Source organism: Carassius carassius, chromosome 1 (genome assembly GCF_963082965.1).
Source record: "Carassius carassius chromosome 1, fCarCar2.1, whole genome shotgun sequence".
Taxonomy (NCBI): Eukaryota; Metazoa; Chordata; class Actinopteri; order Cypriniformes; family Cyprinidae; genus Carassius; species Carassius carassius.
In genome coordinates, this window is record NC_081755.1 from 43,128,693 (window position 1) to 43,148,928 (window position 20,236).

The 20,236-nt window shown below is 37.5% G+C and overlaps 2 protein-coding genes across 7 annotated transcripts in view; one reads left to right on the plus strand and one right to left on the minus strand.

Moving 5' to 3' along the window:
- LOC132151677 (dynamin-2) overlaps nucleotides 1-13,533 on the minus strand; it is a 47,650-nt gene extending 34,117 nt beyond the window's left edge. For all 6 annotated transcript variants that reach the window (XM_059560006.1, XM_059559986.1, XM_059560013.1 and 3 more), the window contains exons 1-2: nucleotides 13,087-13,533; nucleotides 44-117 (exon numbers count right to left, since the gene is read on the minus strand). In XM_059560006.1, the coding sequence (XP_059415989.1) occupies nucleotides 44-117; nucleotides 13,087-13,247 (235 nt within the window). In that variant the 5' untranslated portion in view covers nucleotides 13,248-13,533. The remainder of the gene's footprint in view (nucleotides 1-43; nucleotides 118-13,086) is intronic.
- Nucleotides 13,534-14,330: 797 nt separating this feature from the next.
- Nucleotides 14,331-19,628, plus strand: LOC132124282 (queuine tRNA-ribosyltransferase catalytic subunit 1). The gene is made up of 9 exons (XM_059535275.1): nucleotides 14,331-14,732; nucleotides 14,813-14,881; nucleotides 17,843-17,981; nucleotides 18,062-18,256; nucleotides 18,501-18,639; nucleotides 18,713-18,788; nucleotides 18,991-19,100; nucleotides 19,236-19,320; nucleotides 19,408-19,628. Exons 1-9 carry the CDS (start codon nucleotides 14,412-14,414, stop codon nucleotides 19,558-19,560), a joined length of 1,287 nt encoding a protein of 428 aa, XP_059391258.1. The 5' UTR covers nucleotides 14,331-14,411; the 3' UTR covers nucleotides 19,561-19,628.
- The last annotated feature ends 608 nt before the right edge of the window (nucleotides 19,629-20,236 follow it).

A 20,236-nucleotide genomic window follows, 5' to 3' on the forward strand; every position in this document is an offset into this window, starting at 1 on the left:
TGAGAAGGCTTTGTTTGGTTGTGCTGCACTCATCAACACTCACCAGCTTTGTTGTTAACTAGCTGCAGAATGAGAGGCCTGCGGGTGACGATGCCGGAGCCTCGGGGAAGGAAATCCCTAGAAAAAGAGAGAGAAAGAGAAAGTGAATATGGGTGAAGGAGAGACAAACACTCTTGAGTCATTCATAGCAATCAAGCTCAATTTTCAGGGGGGACAAGACTGATCAAATTATTCATGAGTAAGGGGGCAAATGTTTAGGGGCAACCTCTTTGAATTCATATCAGAACACACACACAAACCAAGATGCTATCTGGCCCCTTGTAGCAATGAATTTTAAAACATGGTAGCATCTTCTGAAGGCCCCTGATTCCTAAGAGGCCGCAGCGCCTTTGCAAATGAATGGCCACGGCCGTATCTCACAGCCAAATCAGGGTGCATTTAATAACACTGTGGCACATTATAAACACCCTCTGAGATCAAACTGTGAGCTGACAGCAGGGCAATTTCAGTCCTTATACTCCAACATATTTGCAGATCTAATAAGCAGCACGGAGGACAAAAAAGATTAAACATTTTTAATAATATCAATGAAAATGAGGCAGACATTCAATCCAAAATTGTTCTCTTTCCAAGTATGTGAAAACAGACACAAATACACGGCCAAAACATTGTGAACACACCTTCTGTACATGAGTAATGCTCTTGACTCTGGTACTCAAAGGGGGCGATAGAGCTACCTTCAAATATATATGCTATATGTTATTATTTAGTTAGCTAGCTATAAACAAAATAGTAGTGTTATTATATAGTAGGGCTGGACGATTAATCGAAAAATAATCAAAACCGAAATTCATAACCTCTAACCGACGTAATTTTCCCATTTCGGTTATTTCGGTTTTTTAATCCTGTTAACACTTCCCCCTTAAAAGCATACTAGCGCGTGTGTAGCCACATGACTCTCCAGTCAGTGGCATAAAAGCAAAGCGGTGTGAGCGGTGAGCCTTGCGTCTTCACTAAAGTTGTCAGTTGTATTTGTTTTATGGTTTGGACATTCAAGCGATTAGATGAACAGATGTGTATTCTTATATCGAGCTACCATGTTCGCGCAGCTGCATTGTGGCACGAACACTCATATAAACAGTATCTATGAAGATCGCACGCACAGAGGAACACAGAAACTAGTTGTTAGCGCTGTCCTGTGATTCATCACTAAAGTAGCTTAGAATCTCAAAACGTATTATAGCATATTTGTGTGCAGCGCACATGAAGCACAAGCGCATGCACAGAGAGTAGCGGTCGGCGGTCGCGCTGCAGGTTCCCGGTTTGTGCCCGTTCTCGGACTGTTTTTTAACTGTAGAAAAGGTTGTTGAGTCGAAAACTACGATACAGAAAACTAACGTTACATCAGTATATCATCATAAACGCAGCCGTTTTTGTCTTACGTGAACATAAACAGATGAGAAAGAAAACACACGTGCAGTATTTTTGCTTAAAGAGACAACAGCCTAATAAACGCGCTGCCTGTCATTAATGTTAATCAAAGAACAAAAAATCATTCACTGATCTTGACTGAATATTTAATAACTTTACTTGATTAATCTTCATTTTATTTATAAAAAGAAAACTATGCAGTGTTTTTAAAGTTTTAATTACAGTTTCTGTACCTGAAATTTAGTTTAGTTGTATTTATGAAATTGCTAATTGATTTGTTTGTTCCTTTCTTATTACTGACCTATCTTATTACTTGTCTTTAACACTTTAATATTTGAAATGTATATAAATCTAGTTGTTTTTGCTAAGGTATTTTTTTTTATCACAGGCAAAATTCCTCTTGCAGTGTTTTGTAGGCTGCTTATTTTTGCTCATGTTGTTCAGCTGCAACAGAATGCTTTGTAAAAATGTTTGACTTAATTTTTTTATATTGGATTTTTTATCTTATTGTAATTGAAACTAGGAATCGATAAGTATCAGAAACGATAAAATTCAAATGATACCCAACCCTAGTAAGAAATGTTACGAACATAGAGAAAATAACTGCTGATAGTCAATCATATTTACAGTACAAACCTTGTCAGTGAACTATGAGGGCAAAAAAAAAAAAAAAAAAACCAAAACAAAATAATCATTCAATAATCATAATAGAGGCAAAATGTTCAATTAATCGAGGTTTTGATTTTAGGCCATAATCATCCAGCCCTATTATATAGTGCATTAAAATGACCCAACACATTTTAAATGTATTTGAGTTGACATTTTTCCAATTAATTTAATAAAAAAATTAAATAAAATTAATAATTTTTTAACTGCTCGGTATCAGACCAATGAACGTGTGTAGGGACCATGTCAATGGGAACACAGTTCATGCACGGAGCTCACTTCTAATGAGCTGATTATCAGAATAAGGTGTGTTAACAAAGAGACATGCAAAATATGCAGAGCCGTTGGGCGCGATGATTGGAATTGAGAACCACTGATTATAGTATGGAGCGGCAGTACTCATCACACATTTTACATGGTTATATGTTTGTTAGTGGTACTGAGGATCTGCAAATAATTCGCCAATGTCCTCGGTCATCTCTCCTTACACCGTGTCTAACATAACTCTGATGCGACAATAGTCGTGTAGCGCCACGCCGCATCAACTAAAGACTGTCTACATTCGACGCGACAAAGCCACCGTTGAAAATCATCTGAAATGTGTGTAAGCACGTCATAAATAGAACACGGCAGCAGTTTACAGTAAGGGATTTGTGGCGTAATGCCGCACGGCATCCAGTGTAGACAGCATAACTGATTATATATACCGTGCCGCTCGCATCTGGTGTATACGCAGTGTTATGAATCGTTAGTCGTTTTCCTTTATAAGGATTCATGCTTTGGGCACCATACCCACCATACCCTCATTTTTTTTCAGTACCACCTCGTCTGAGGATCCAAGTGAGCTGTACCATTACCAAAATGTGACACCTAGATTGGCCAGAGAGAATCTTCAATACCTGCGTCACTGAACTTGCTACACGAGACACTAGATTTAAATCAGCACAGCCAGCTAAGGATTGAATGCAACTTCTTTTTTTACGAATGCAATTGTTTTAAAAACACGTTGCGTGTGACCGGCCCTTGTTCAAGACATGACCAGCAAATGTTTTCCATGCACACCGCGCAGACACGATTAATCCAGATAGTGTTTTTATTATCCACACAATGGAAGTCAGTAGTTAACAATACTATTTCGTTACTAAGATTCTTTAAAATATATTCTTAGAGAGAAAAAAGTTTGGAAAACATAGGCTGGCAAAGGGATGGACAATTTCTGGTAAATTTCCAAATATCACTGGAATATTACCAAAAATCCTGAAAATTTACTGGAAACACCTTTTTGCAACCCTATAAAAAAATATGTGAGAGTATATGATGACAAGACTTCTATTTTCGGATGAACTAACCATTAACCACATACCTTAGAAAATGGCAGCTGTGTCTTCGTAACAAAAACTTCATGCAAAAAGGCATGGGATTTTACCTTCAATAAACTGTCATCAACCATGACAACAGTCATCCAGAAATATAAAACTGTCCATAGACAACATTGTTTCAACTATGAACATTTGCATTCATTTACTTGTTTCCGGTATTTTCAGACTTTGGAACAGTTTAAAAACACATGATGAAATGCCAATGATGTTTCTTTTTCCACATGGGAAGCTTTGATGGCATCCCACGTGCTGTGGGTGGGTTGAAAGCGTGTCTGCATGTTCAATAGGAGTCTAATCACAGTCTGTCTTAATGAGTAAGCCTTCCTCTCCAGGAGATCCTGCTCTACATCTGGTCCTGATCAAAGCTTGTGCAGTCAGCTATGAATCCAGCCACCCTTTCCCAGAAATCACCAGCCCACCTAATGCACAATGCAGCAGAGCCCGAGGAGAAAGACAGACCATCCTTTAAACACACACACACACACACACACACACACACACACACACACACACACACACACCGCTACACAACAAAAGAAGGCCCATACACAAAGAGATGCTCAGCTCTGTGTGTTCAATTTCAATGGTTCGATTCACAGTAAATGAACCAAGCCGTTCTTACACACTTGAACACTGTGTCAGAAACTCTAATGCATGTTAAAACTATGCTTAAAGCCATCAAAATACATATATTTAAATTAAAGCCGGCACCATCAATTCAGTCACCTTACGCCATTCCACAATATTTTATTGTTAATATATCATGCAGCCAAATGCAAAAGTAAGCCAGAGCTTTAAAGTGTGGCCTATGAAGACGGCACCGTCTGGCTGCATGAAGCACATTGATGTATGACAACAGCCAACGCCTGGAGGGGGAGAAGGGTGAATGAAAACAGGCCACACAGAGCCGTGTGCAGTCTTCACACTCTCTTACACCCACTCAAAGCCCAACACCTACACATACACACATGCACTCATTTATACAGAAAATGATGTCCGGTAAATACGTATTCATTTGACTGCTTCATTTGACTACTATTTATATCATTATTCAGTACTAGGAAATTTTTTCATCACATGATCCTACAGAAACCATTCTAATATGCTGGTTTGCTGTGCAAGAAGCATTTATTTTTGGTATCAATATACAGTTGAATGTCCAGTTTAACAGTGGAAAGACATTTTTGTTGAAACTGTAAACTTGAAATTTTTTCAAGTCTCTAAGATGAAAGCAGCATATATATATATATATATATATATGCACACACAAAAGCTTAATTATTCCAAAATTTTGCATATTGTTATTTATTGTTATTATATTTTTGCTGTTTTTGTACTCCATATATTCTTTTATTTTATTTTTATTTCCTAATTCTCTCCACGTATAAATTGCATTGTATGATGGATGCAGTCTTGCATAACCTCGGCATACTTTACTTGGAAAAAACCTTGTTCTGTTTCGCTTGCGGCATGAATCTTTTCATTAATAAGAGACACAGAATTCATATTAATGGTGATATCTGTATAGTATATATAACTAATATCATCAATACCAATATAGTTGGTATCTTCAACTATAAATCCAATCGGTTCATGTTTAGAAAATCTAAATAAATGAAGGAAAAAAAGATGGCTTGTAAATACACACATGCGCAGTGGACTGAAGTGCTTTGCTAATAAGAACATATATCCACACTGCAGGAAGCAATACGCTGCGAGCGCTTCAGAAGACTCATGGCTTCGTTTCTCACTTCTTTCCAGTGCAAACAGGCAGGTGGGCTGCTGTCCATTATTCATGGCCTTTAAATGATAGAGGAGGCTGAGCAGATTGTGTATCATTTCATCCATTATGCATGCAAAACTGCAGAGCGGCGCAGAGAGAGTGGAAAGAGAGCAGGAGAGACAGACTTCAGCTACTCCCAGTGTGAGTCTCACTCCACCAGCGGGAGAGGAGGACTAATCGCCTGCTCTCATTAGCCAAAATCGAGTGCACCTCGCCGGAGTTCACTCATTAAACATGATGGAGCAAACACATATTCATCTCAAAATCAACAGAAAAGGTTTTTTTTTTTTTTCAACACCTGCTATGAAATGTCCCTGCCACTTGATGGATATCACTGAAATGAATGTGCGGAGTAATCACATCTGTCTTTTGTGACAGCAAGGGTTAGATTGGGTTTTAGCCAATCAGAAAATTATCTGTTAAGGCAGTGAAAAAGTATAGAAACCTTTAAACTAATTTTGGTAGTAACTAAAGTTATTGACCTAACAATGGCAATGAGGAGCCACTGGTACACTGGTTATGGTCTTATTACTACAAGTGATACACTTACACTATAGAGGAAGTATGTTTAATATTCATATGAGCAAGTACACAGTAGAATCAAGAGCTTTAGAGCTTTACCTCCATGAAATATGGCCCAAACTATCAGTTTCCTCTTGTGTATGCTCTCAGGTTGAAGGGAACAAATCAGACCTTGTGTGCCTTTTATAGATATTCAACGTGATGACTTAATCATTAAACGCTGGATGAAAGCACATCTATATTTGTGAGGAAGGAGGAAACACAATGAAGTGAGCTGCATGCAGAATATTTCAACTAGACCTTTATTAATAAGCCAAGTTTGACCTCCCACCAAAGCATGGCTGCAACTAATTGATTAATGTGAATTAGCTTATTTGTTAAACAGATAAAAACCCATGTTTATTTTCTATATTTAAAATAATAATAATTATTATTAAAAAAAATATATATATATATATCCACATCATCCTCAATGTGCAAAATGAATGATATGAAAACAAATACAGTGAATGTATCTATGCAAGTCATGCTTTTTGAGATATATTTATTCTTTGTAATATTGTTTTAATTATTATATATTTATCAGTATAAAAAGGTTAAAATAGTAACCTGTATTTTCTAAAAAAAAAAATAATAATAAAAACTAATATTTTCTATATGTCTTCTGTAGAACAATAGAAAAAGTCAACATGAATGAAGGAGAGTACATGATCTTCACAGAATTTTTATTTGTAGGTCTTCGTAATAATGTATGAATTGGAACACCTATCCAACCCAAGATGATGTACCTACAGTATAGTGCAGTGCCCAGATGAACAACCGCATGAACTACAAACAGAGGTCAGCCAATCAAAACAAAGACATTGACAAATAGAAGTCTTAAAGGTACAGTTGCAAAACCAGGCTGTTTATTTCTAAGTGTCAGTGAGAGGCTTGAAAATGGTAGTGTAAAGTACAATATCTTTTGGACAGGGTTCTTTAGTTTTCAATGGTAAGCTGTTTGTTTGTGAAGCGTCTCTCACCATTAACAACATATGGAATGACAAAAAACAACAACTTCCTTTGTCTCCTCCAATTCATAATTAATAACTGATGGGTTCAGTTTCCTCAGCACATTTGTCACAAACAGCCCGTGGCATTATCAGCATGATCTGCCTGCCTTTCACGAGGTTCCCGCTCCAGTTTTATACTCCTCCCATAGTGAGCGCAGCAAACTGAACAACAGCCCCTCCTAAAGCAGCCGGCGGAGCCAGATAGCAGAAGTCACGCAGAACAATTACATCAGCCCCACAATAAACACCCAAGATGGAGGCGCTGGCCTGCGATTGGATCTAACCACCAGCGCTGGAGAAATATCTTGAAAACCCAGTTCGGCAGGATGAAATTTGACCAAGAACCGCAACGTTGGTCTCGTTATACTTGGCATGTTGTATAACGGCAGATGTGACGTGGATTGGGCTAATTAATATGTGTAACTTACTAATGTTTACTGAGGTCTGATTGTGTCCGTGAGATGAATAGTGCTTTTGTTTGTTAATTCCCAGCTGTCTAAATGTTAGTATGGTGGTTAAAGGCCTGACAGAAGGACAGAGAGAATGCTAAAGCACTAAGGTATCACTGCGGTTTTTATCATTATATTTGAACAGCCACTGTTTATCAGAACATGTCATCTGTGCTCCAGTGGCTATTTATTCAAATATGGTTCCCATACGAGATCTCTCTTCCTCTCTACACATTCAGTAGACTCTGTGTGGGGCTGGTGTGAGAGAGTTTCGAGCTGACAGAACAGAACTATCACTTGCCTTACTGGGCCAATACGTTATATCATGTGCATCTCAAAGTGATTTTATGATACAAATTGAATGAAAACACAGTCAGTTATAGAATGTCTGAAGGATGGAATAAAACTTCTGATATAGGGATGCATGATATTATCTGATCTTTAAAGGTAACTCACATGTGTGCAAGGTATGTTAGCAATAAGATCATGTCAGCAGTTTGATCATTCTTGAAGCAAACATTTGCCTCAAGGATTGGATCTCCACATTTAATTTGAGAATCTATGTCAACAGTCAGCCGAAAGTCAACAGTCACTAGCACGTGCAGTAACAGCAGAGGCAGCCTAACCCTGATGCGATACTGCTGCCGCGGGATGTGCTTTTACTGTCGACTCTATCATACACCATGACCGAACGTGTCATTTTGTACGTGCTTTCACAGATTAAATGCAGTGATCCAAAACAGGGAATCTAATCATCATTCAGACAATAATTTGATTCAAGAATGAGCCACAATGCTAACGTAATCTAATCACTAGGACTCCCTGAGCACATGTGAGATGACGTATTCTTCTTATCGGCAAGACACATCGGCATAGTTTTTCATATTGTGCCTATGCCGATATTTATATTTAAAGCCATTATTGGCCGATTCCAACATCAGTCCAAAAATATCATGCATCCTGAACTATAACCATTAAATAGCTAGCTATATAATAAATGTCATAGATTTTTGTGAGTCACTGGAATTTTGACCAGAAATGGTAACTGCAATCCTTATTGTTGAGTCATGAGAAGGCAAGTGCTGAGTCACAGTATGATAAAATCAGAAACATGGTTTAAAAACCAAAAAAAACTGTTTTTCAGAGAGCCGTGCTTCTACTGCAAGTAAACTAAGTTAAATACATGTAAAAGCCCACACTTTAAGTAAACTCAATAAACTGGAGCGAGTGATTTCAAATAACATGACCTGTGAGACACAGCCTCTTCCAGGAAACTGTTCCTCTGAGCCTTATAGTCTTACAACTAAAGACTCATAAACAACGACCAATTAAGTTTACTTAACTCTCACAGCAGCACTAGCACATACCTACGAGAGCAATGCAAACATCATTTAAAACACAATAGGCTTTTAGGTGAAATAGATGAACTCTGGAATGCTTGATAAAGTCTGTGATTAGAAATGAGAGCTTCCAGAAATTCCTGATGAGCAGACAGGTGTCAGGTGACCCTGCCCTGCCTCCATCAAAACAACCACAGTCACACACACACACACGTAAAAAAAAAAATCAAATCTCCCTTACCGGGAAGTTCCCAAAAAGAAAACGGTTAAAAATGGGTCAAATAATGCCCTGATTAAAATGTAAAAGAAAAACAGCGTTAGTATTTAAAATTATAATTTTTATACATTTTCATCAGTTTTCTTTGGTTGGAGAGTATTTCAAAAATCTTTATATTTCAGACAGATTTCACTAATTAATCATTTGTGAGACTGCCCGACTAATCATTTAAAAATTTGCTAAATTTTGGTCAAGGAAAACGTTGTTAAAATTCCCTGGTATTTCCAGGTTCTCCATGGCCATAAGAACCTCTGAACAGTGGATGTAAATGGAAAGACTTTCAGGACATGTATCCTACACAATCTTGTGGGTGTGACGCACATTTAAAGAATGATTATCGTTTCTGTGTAAACACCCAATCCAGGAATCTTTGAAAATGGTGACGGTATGTTGATATGCGAAGTATGTGGCGATTTTAAAGGCAAGCGTGAACAAACATACACAACAATGGTGGAGTACATGGTACTGTTGTTGCTGCTCAAGAGTTTGCTAATGCTTCTTCAGCAATGTGTGGTTTCACTCCATCAATATTACAACCAACAGCGGAGAGACATCATATACAACATATACCGTATTTTTCGGACTATAAGTCCTGATACTGAGTATAAGTCGCATCAGTCCAAAAATACGTCATGATGAGGAAAAAAACATATAAGTCGCACTGGACTAAGTCGCATTTATTTAGAACCAAGAACCAAGAGAAAACACTACCGTCTACAGCCACGAAGGGCGCTCTGTTTTCTGTGTAGACTACAGGAGCACTGAGCAGAATAGAGCTTTCTCTTGGTTCATGTCAAATAAATTTTGCTAAATAAGTCGCACCTGACTATAAGTCGCAGGACCAGCCAAACTATGAAAAAAAGTGCGACTTATAGTCCAGAAAATACGGTAATTTTTCGCTTTCCTACAGGTACTGTTTACTAACAATGTGACAGCCTCAACTACTGGCCTGGCATAAAAAATACAGCATTTTTAGCCATTTGTAAACATGAATCGTTTTGAAAATGATGTATATACGTGTAAACTTTTTTTTTTCTTTTTTTACGCAAGGGAAAAACTTTTCAGTTTTTGACTACATCGCTGTTGTGTAAACGTAGCCTAAAGGCTTGTTCTCACCATCATTATCGGATTTGAGGTGTACCGGGGTATTTCTATTCTTCATTAGAAATGAAAGCTATCTTATGTCAGGGAGTCAATTTGCACATTCAATCGGCTCATCGCCAGTGAAAATCGCTTGGGAATGAACACAAAAGACATGTCAAAGAACATCAGCCATAAGGGCGCACGATAATCGTCCTGATGTGTACGAGGCTTAAAGCTCAACAAGTCTTTTTAAAGATTCTGTTAGCGACTTCATCCATTTAGTTTGAAACCTGTCCTCCAAAGACATGGCAGTCAACCTGTCAGACAATTCAAAGACAGTGATTATTTCTGAGTTGGTAAAATATATATATATATATATATATATATATATATATATATATATAGAGAGAGAGAGAGAGAGAGAGAGAGAGAGAGAGAGAGAGAGAGAGAGAGAGAGAGAGAGAGAGAGAGAGAGAGAGAGAGAGAGAGAGAGAGGAGGGAGGGGGTAGAGTGATTGATTATGTTGGTCAGAGAGGGAAAGTTGTCGAATTTGCTGTCACTCCATCAGCCATTTTCTGTCATTTAATTCCAAGGAAATTAAGACAAAGAATGGTGGATTCAAAAAAAAAAAAAAAAAAACACACACACACACACACACAATACAATGTTAGGAACTTGAAATGCTTCAAGTCAGTGAAAAGGGTCCATAGTGAACCTGACGCGTTCCAAGTACATTTTATTTTCATATTCTAAAAAAATTCCAAAATTCAAATGTAATTCCAAAAAATTAAGGCCACTATTGGTTTCTACAGAAATATACAACTCTGAGGAGATGACTCAGGCTTATGAAACTTATGAAATGAGAGGAATATTAATAATAATATTGGAAACTATAACAAAACTTCACCCTCAGTGAAAGTGAAGGCTTGTGGGTTTAACCACACCACCTTACACTGCCATATGAAACAACAAATTACCACAGAAATATTAGACAGAAGTACTACCATTGAGAAAGAACAAGACTGTAGCTTATTTCGCAAGAATATCACACAAAACCTGCTTTTATCATGTGTTCTGCATTTTGAGCTAAAAAAAACGGACCTGAATTGGCTTGACAGCATTTACTAATTACTGCATTTTTGCCATTGCAATTTCCGAAATGAAATCAACCCAAAATTCATTAAAAAAAAAAGAATCCATCAACAAGACTATCGGAAGATTTCAGAACGGCAAACAGAATAATTTTTATGTCAATAATCTTAAAATGGAGACATGCTCTGGTCAACAACATGACTAATCAACTTCACTGATGAAAATGAATACATGCATTCACAAGCTCTCCAGAGATGAACCTCCGCATCCATCCATGGGAAATGAAAACTACATTTCAGCCACTCAGTCCGACAAAATTCATTCAAACTGGACCTGAGACAGAGCAGCCGCATCGAGGAGACTGTGGTGAGGAAATGAATGCAGGAAGGTACAGATCACAAACTTATCTGATGACAAAGTAAAACTGACAGTAACAAACATCATCTGTCCAAGCATGAGAGGCCTGTCAGTGCTGGAGTCTGCTGCGTGTGACACAGGTGTGGCACTGACCTATGATTACTGCAAAACAGGTGGTTACAGCGACCTGCGGCACACAAAACTCAAGGTCACCTGTATACAGAATACAGTTCATTTAACATCTTTTTCAGAAGATAAGTACTTGTGTACAGTACTGAGTATTACTGATTTGAAATGTGCAGATATTATCTCATTAAGAATAACAGTATGTATTCCTTTTATAAATCTAAAGTATTATACTATGTAGGCAGGAACGAACCATTCCTATTCAGGATATTATAATCAGTTATAGAGAGAGACTGTAATGCATTATTGCAATCAATGCAATGTTTGATTCTAAAGGATTTATATATATATAAATTATTTTTAAACACTTTTATTTTTATTTCTATGAGAATAATTTCGTTACTTTAATGTGGAAATATTTATATTTTATTTAAATCGCAAAGTATGTATATGTGGTTGTACAGACTACAAATTATTTGGATTAAAGTAGAAAAAATAGAAGTGTATTACAATAATGATAATCTAATGATAATCTAATTAAATAACCTTCGAAAGTGAACATTACCATGCATTACAGTCATAATATATGTTGGCTATTTAGGACGGTTTCAATATTTTACATGAATTATTAATAATAATAATAATAATAATAATAATAATAATAATAATTCCTATTAGTGCAAATATGAAATTAATGCTTACATTTTATTTAAATTGCAAAATATGTATATGTGATTGTACTGCTTCAAAATTGTTCTGATTTTAACAGACAAACAAAGAAAACACAGAAGTGTACCAGGAGGAACCTATTTTAAATGTTTTCAGATGTAAACATTCTGATGTTTTAGTAATTACAGCTTGGGGGTAAATGTGCTTAATTCTTATTAAAGTAATCATAAATAGGAACTACGTTTTTATACATCTACCACGGCAGGGTGTTCCATTAGGCTCATTTGAGGATTATGCAAATATCGCGATACCGGTGTCATTTAGTACCACGTTATATATTAAACTACAGTGCTATTACCACCTGCATGCCAGAATTTTCTATAAGGACATGTACACAAAAAGCATAACGTCAACGTCCAGACAGGGAACTAAGTGTCAGTGTATTCGCTGTTTGAACGAGGAAATGACTTCAACGCCTTAAGCACAGCAAATTAATATCTTAGAGGTTTTGATTCCCCTATATGGCACAATACAACTCCCAAGGACACTACGGCTATAACTTAATCAGTGTGTGTGTGTGTGTGTGTGTTCCGCCAACTTCCCCATTTTGCGCTGCGCTCTCACTTTACGCCCATTTCGGCTCAATGAGTGACGGCGAGAGGCGGCTTACGTTAACTGCGTAACTCCCGTTTGTGAATGACAACCCAAACGAGTGACTCGATCGAGCAGCGAGTATAAAAAACGCTGCTGGAAAGTAACAAATGAGACGTTTGTCGTCTTATTAAGTTAGAAAAACATAACTACAGCGAGTTGAGCTTTTGCACGCGATCGAAGTGAAATGATCAAACATAGTAACCAACCTCCCGACGAAATTCTCCAGCACCGAGCTTTTTCCGGCGCTCTGTCCTCCGACCACGGCGATCTGCGGCAAATCCAAGTTACAACTTTGGCCAATGGAACTGAAAGCATCTTGGAGTTTATTGATCAGGGGGATCAAGTCCTCCATCCCCCGGTTGCCCATGGTTTCTGACCGTCTCTCCGCGCGCAGGAACGGGCTTGCGGCAGCAGGGCGCTCGGGTTACTTTCAAATGCTCAGTTTCCACCCTTCAAACCCTTCCAGATCAGTCTGTCTGAGACAAATAACTGATCAAACACTCGCTGACGGACAGATGCCGCGTATTCGTTAAGATCCGTGCACTGATCTGAGGATCAACCATTCGTAAACTCATAAAACAAAACTTCTTGCTATCATCCGGTCAGGCGACATCCGACCTCCACCGGTGAGGGTCTCTCTTCCTTATGTCGTGAAAGCCGATTGGTCCGACAGAGCGCTTCCTGGTGTGTTCTGTCTTTTGATTGGCTCGATCTTCGTTTCTGCTGCAAACGGTTCCATTGGACGGTTCACGTGTCAATTTAATTTCAACGAGAACACTTGAACGTAGGGATATACAATACAAATTATAATTCTGATTTTAATAATAATAATACGCATGTATAATTACTACAGGAAAAACATGAATAAATTAAACGTATTTCAATTTAATAAATTTTAATCATAATTTTCTAAGTATTAGAGCATTATTAAAACATTGTTTGGGCTCTCCAGTTTGTTATATCGACTAGTAAAAAATGCGATATTTAAGCAGAATCATGCAACATTATTATTGTTCTCGATTAGAACGATAAAATGGTGTCAGACATACTGAGACTCTTGAGTCGTCGCTTGTGTCGGAAAGTCCGACTCATTTCCGCGAATCGGTTCTCTATTATAGATCAGTGGTAAGAACATATTCTGTTTATAACGCATTTACCATTTTTTATTATTAATAAAATTTGATTAACTGCGTGTTGTGGTCATTTCTTGCACGATTCAATTTATAAAACTGACTAACTAACCATTTGAAACCCTAATATCTGATACTTACAAATTATAAATTTGAAATCTATGAGTTGAAGGCATCAGGCACGATGGTATACTGTTCAGTGATTTAGAGACTCGGAGAACCGTTTGGATCGATTCAGTCCGATTCGTGTACTGTTCAAGGTTGCGTTTTCCAAAAGCATCGTTAGCTAACTATGGTTGTCAGTTCAGTTGAACTCTACGAACCATATAGTTGCTTGGGAAACGCACCCCTGAGCGGTTTTTGTATTAGTTCATCCGATTCATCAAAAAGATCCGATTCAAATGAGTGACTCCCAAGTGAATCGGACTTCTTTATTCAAAATGGCTGCGCCCATACCCAGCAGCACACATGAGTGTGAAGACAGTATGGCATCAATGAAGGCTGTGTCCTCTGCTGCTCCTCTCGCTCTTCGTATCGTGGCGGAGTGTCCCGTGAGTAAGGCGAGAGCCTGCACTCTTACTCTCCCGCATTGTGCTGTCCTCACCCCGGTGTTCATGCCCGTGGGCACGCAGGGTACCCTGAAAGGCATCACCGTGGACCAGCTGGAGGATCTGGATTGTCAGATATGTCTGGGAAACACTTATCATCTGGGCATGAGGCCGGTATGAGCGATGGAACGCTTTACATTGTCAAAGTGTTTCATCAATGCACAACTTACTTGACTGTTATCGTGTCCTAACAGGGTCCCGAGTTAATAGAGAAAGCCAATGGACTGCATGGATTCATGAAGTGGAATAGAAATCTCTTAACGGTAAATCTCATTCTCCTTCTGTTTCTTCTTCTCAGACTACACCCAAACACCAGAAGTAGTAATAGTCAAATGTAGGATACCATTATGTGTGTATTTCGCGTTCTTCTTCTACAGATTTTGCAGAGTGTCCGTTTGATGGATAGAGCAGATTGGACAAGTTATGGAAATGAGTAACGTTAAAGTCTTAAAAATATACATATTATCTGTTTTTATTGTAAATATTATCAAGCCAGCATGAAACACCAGTCTGTCCACTTGAAGTCTCATATTTACATACTACTACAACTACTAATATTTATTTATTTATTTGTTACGCCAACAGTTTCAATAAAATAATAATATATATATATATAATATTAATTTTTTTATTTTTTTTTTCTAGTAAACACTAGTTTTCAAACACTTTTTATTTTTATTATATATTTTTTATGATCAGAAACATTGATAATCAGATTCCAATAATAAAATGATTATAATTAGATGACATTTTCAAATGCATATAATCAGATATTTTTTATACAGTATATTGCATGATTACATTTTATTCACACATTTTTTGAACTTATATATATATATATATATATATATATATATATATATATATATATATATAATACTTAGAGCTGAAACAACGAATCGATTTAATCGATTAAAATCGATTATTAAAATAGTTGTCAACTAATTTAGTCATCGATTCGTTGCTAAATAATTTATTTGCCGTAAGCGGCTTATTTCGTGCATATTTCAAATCTGCGGTGACCAAAGTGTGGCAGTAATGAGCCACCGGAGTATTTACTCAGCCAGTACAACAGGAGAAGTAGCGAATAGCCAATAGCTGGCCTCGTTTTATGTCACGTGCTTCCCGAACGGCGACTCTGCAGCATTCAGCAGGATGTGGAAGTACTTTATTTTGAGCCTTCAAAAAAGAAGATTAACCTGTAAACTCTGCACTAGCCTACTGAACTGTTTAAGGGACCGTTCACATATCGCGTCTTTTGCGCGCTCATGTTCGTTATTTCCAATGTAGGCGCGCAGTATGCGCGCTCATAATGGAAGCGACGCGGTCGCGACGCACCCGTTTTTCCAGGCGCGTCCGCACCGCATCGAGTTGATCATAGCTGTATATGGATTCCCATTTTGAAATAAATTTAGTAGCAGAGCTACTGCAAGCGATTTTTAGAGCTGCAAATCCATTTATCCTTTGCTGAAATTTCCGCGTCTTCAAGGAGAGAGCACGTCATGGTTGCTTAGCAAAGGCAGACGCCTCAGGGGCGCTTCTGCACGAGCGCTTTGGAAAGGAGGAGAAAGCGGTGCGCACAGTCTATGCGTTTTCCACGCGTTTTTAGGCGCGATATGTGAACGGCCCCTAAGCCTTTTATTTGTGCAGATTCTCCAGTACAATGTTGTTTGCAAATGTTTAGTTGTAAAAGCTGATAACATTGCTTTTTAACAATTAACATTTAAAGCTTTACAAACATGTTCTGTGATCAGTTTGTCATTTACCAGTTCATAATTCAGTCGTGCAGCCTAATTATGACTGAATGAGAGAGGTAAATGTTTAAAGATATTTGAAATGCACTTTTATTTCTAACTATTCACTGCTGTTTTTCACACAGCAGGTTTTTTGTGTGTCCGTTTTTTCTGGACAACCTTCTGATGGATTTTACTTTAAATTGTGAGTTCCATTCAGGTTTCATGCCATTGGCACTTTATTCGAAGGATTGTTTACAATTTCACAGCATAAGCTATAAAGCTGTTTCCCAGTAAATAATAAAATACAACGCACTGCAATCTTATTCTGTTTTATCCTTATTCTTCGTGAAAAAATGTTCTGAAAGATTCCTTAAGCTTTGTTCGGGATGTTAAACTACTTTAGGAGCTCTAAGGACTGCCATGGTGAAAACATTATTTGAAATCTCCTTGTGAAATTTGCTAGAGTATGGGTCAGTGTTTTGATTGCAGAAGAGTTTGACAAGGGATCACTAACACATAATAAAACAACTCCAGGTATATTTGTGATGAGGATATGACAATGCAAAATTATTAAAATCTCTTAAAAATCTATGCTGAATGATAAAGACCCTTTATTAATAATTTACTTTGGGGGAAAAATGGAAAAAACTAAAATATAAGTACATAAATCGATTAATCGTAAAAATAATCGACAGATTAATCGATTATCAAAATAATCGTTAGTTGCAGCCCTAATAATACTATTTGAATAGTAAATATTACTTAAAATAGATTTTAAGTCACTATTACAATAATTTAACAACAAATTTGAATGTTCACTGTTCTCTGATGTTAATAGTCACACTGATGAAATAAAAGTGTTCAAATGGTTTTTTTTTTTTTTTATGTACTTTTTATTTTAGGTTTACAGTTTTACCAGTCAATTAATAATTTTTCAACAACTCACAAACCCCAGTTTGGTAAAACCCTGATGTTTAATGCACTTCATGTTTTTCATAGTAAAGAAGGGAATATATATTTTATTTCTCTTTGTATTTTTATATCAACACTGTTCAAAATATTCTCATTGAAACAAATTGTCAAAAGTAAAAAATAAAAAAAAAGTACCTAAATTATGCAATCTACTAGATCAGGTTCCTAGGTTACTTGTAGGTAATCTGTAATCAGAAACAGACTACAGTTTGTAAGTAATGAGCCCAGCACTGTTCATTTTGTGAAGGGGTTTCAAGAACTTCAAGTTCTTCAAGATAAACAACATTTATAGAGGAGATGATTGCACTTTACACTTTGAATCGATTTGTGTGTTTTTAAACATTTATTTTTTTTATATTAATAACTTAATTTCTTTGAGTATTTACAAATCATCCTTCAGACCCTCTATACGTTTGCTGAGGCCCACTGGTTAAAAATCACTTGCACTATGAATGAATTTGGTCTTGCTCATCGAAATCCCCAATTTCTGTGTTTCCCCTGTGTTTGTTTAAATAGGACAGTGGAGGGTTTCAGATGGTGTCTCTAGTGGAGCTGTCGGAGGTGACGGAGGAGGGAGTCAAGTTCCGTTCCCCTTATGATGGAAAGGAAATCCTGCTCACACCTGAGCAGTCCATCGCCATACAGAACAGCCTGGGTATGAAGGAACGTACAGATCTCTTAACATGAGCATTCAACAGATGCATTGAAACCGTTGCGACTCTGCATTGTGTGCAGGTTCAGACATCATGATGCAGCTGGATGACGTGGTGAGCAGTACGGTGAAAGGGCCGCGGGTGGAGGAGGCCATGCACCGCTCTGTGCGCTGGCTGGACCGCTGCATCGCAGCCAATAAGAATCCAGATCGACAGAACCTCTTCGCCATTATTCAAGGGGGGCTTGATGCCAAACTGCGCAAGGCCTGTTTGGATGGTAAGCTGCACATCAAATGTGTGTCTGTTATGATGTGCCAATATTGCATTAGCAGTGTAAAATCCTATTAAAATTCTAATAAAACGCACTACCTTTCAAAAGTTTCAGGTTCCAGGTAATGACTTTTAACCAGCAGGTGTCACAGTGATTTTGCTTAGTGGCTGTATGAAGTCCGTTCTCCATACACATTCTACGTTCCATACTACGTCATACTACGTTCTCACAAATGTAGTTCTTCCCTCAGAAATGACCAAGCGTGACGTGCCAGGCTTCGCCGTTGGAGGTTTGAGTGGGGGAGAGGAAAAGGATGACTTCTGGAAGATGGTGACTCTGAGCACAGACCACCTCCCCAGAGAAAAGCCCCGCTACCTCATGGGAGTCGGGTGAGCCCCACTTCCTCCGAAACTGCTTTTTTTTTTTTTATTCGCAAGTGTTAAGCCTGTTTATGTGTTTTAGCTATGCACTAGACCTGGTGGTCTGTGTTGCCTTGGGCTGTGATATGTTCGACTGTGTTTTCCCGACTCGAACAGCAGTAAGTGATGGATTTCCATTGACATCCCTTTTCTATTAGATGTACCATTCAAAGTAGTCTCTAATGCTCACCAAGGCTGCATTTAGTTGATCAAAATACAGTAATATTGTGAAATATTGTAATAGAAGCTAGAATTAAACCAGTGATGCTTCTAGTAATCTTTTATTTTGCCATTGTTAATGAGGCTGTGTGCTTGTTTCAGAGATTTGGCTCGGCTTTAGTTCCCTGGGGGTCTCTGCAGCTCAAACAGAAGCAGTATGCTAAAGACTTTCAGCCGATTGATCCTGACTGCCAGTGTCCCACCTGCAGGAGGTACATCTGTCTGCTTCAGTGTGCTGCTGTTCAGCTGCCCGCTGTGCTTAAAACAATAATTCATCATTCATTTTAAATCTCCTCTTATCCCATAAACCTATTGTGTTTCTTTTTTCTTTGTCTTGACACTGACAGACACAGTCGGGCTTACCTTCACGCGCTGTTCAAGAGCGACACCGCAGCCTTGCATCACATCACCATCCATAACATCTCTTACCAGGTGACTATATCCACCACGTGCTTTGAATCCAGTGTTTAGAAATGTTGTTTATAATTGTCTTCCTGTCCTCGCCGTATGGTTCCTCAGCTTGCCCTCATGCGGTCAGTGCGTCAGAGCATCATAGAGCAGAGGTTTCCTGAGTTTGTGAAAGCGTTTATGAAGCGGATGTTCGCATCCGTTGAGCAGTACCCCAGCTGGGCTGTAGAGGCACTACAATCCGTCAACATCGACATCAGCTGAGCATCCTACCTGAGGAAGATGAAGAGCACTGAAAAAGACTTGCTGTTTTTTATGGATGTTTGTTTCTTTTTTTTCTTCTTTTTTTTATATACTAACATTTTAACATATAATATGTGTAATATCGCTGTTTTGTAAATAAAATCCTCTTTGCATTTTGATGGCAAATTGCTACATTCTTTCACCAAATTTAGTGAAATTTACAGTAATGTAATATGTTAGAAAACATTTTTTGAATAGCATTTTTTACATTTTTTTATTGCACCTTTATGTTTTTAATATAATGGCAAGTGGCGGCATGGATGTTTAAATTAACTTAACTAAAGGAAATTGTATTCTTTGTCATTCACTATGCCAATCAAGTCTAATTTGTTCAACCATGAATACAATCATTGGATTTTGGACATTTTAACCCATGATAGATTTTAAAGTAATAATATAGACATACATTCGCTTACCATTCAAATGTCTGGGTCATTAAATTTGAAGGTTTTTGAAAGACGTGTCTAATGCTCACCAAATTTGCATTTATTTGGTAAAAAATAGAGTACAAACAGTAATATTTTATATATATATATATATATATATATATATATATATATATATATATATATATACAATTTAAATTAACTGTATTCTATTTGAATACATTTTAAAATATTAAGATGTAAAGCTGAGT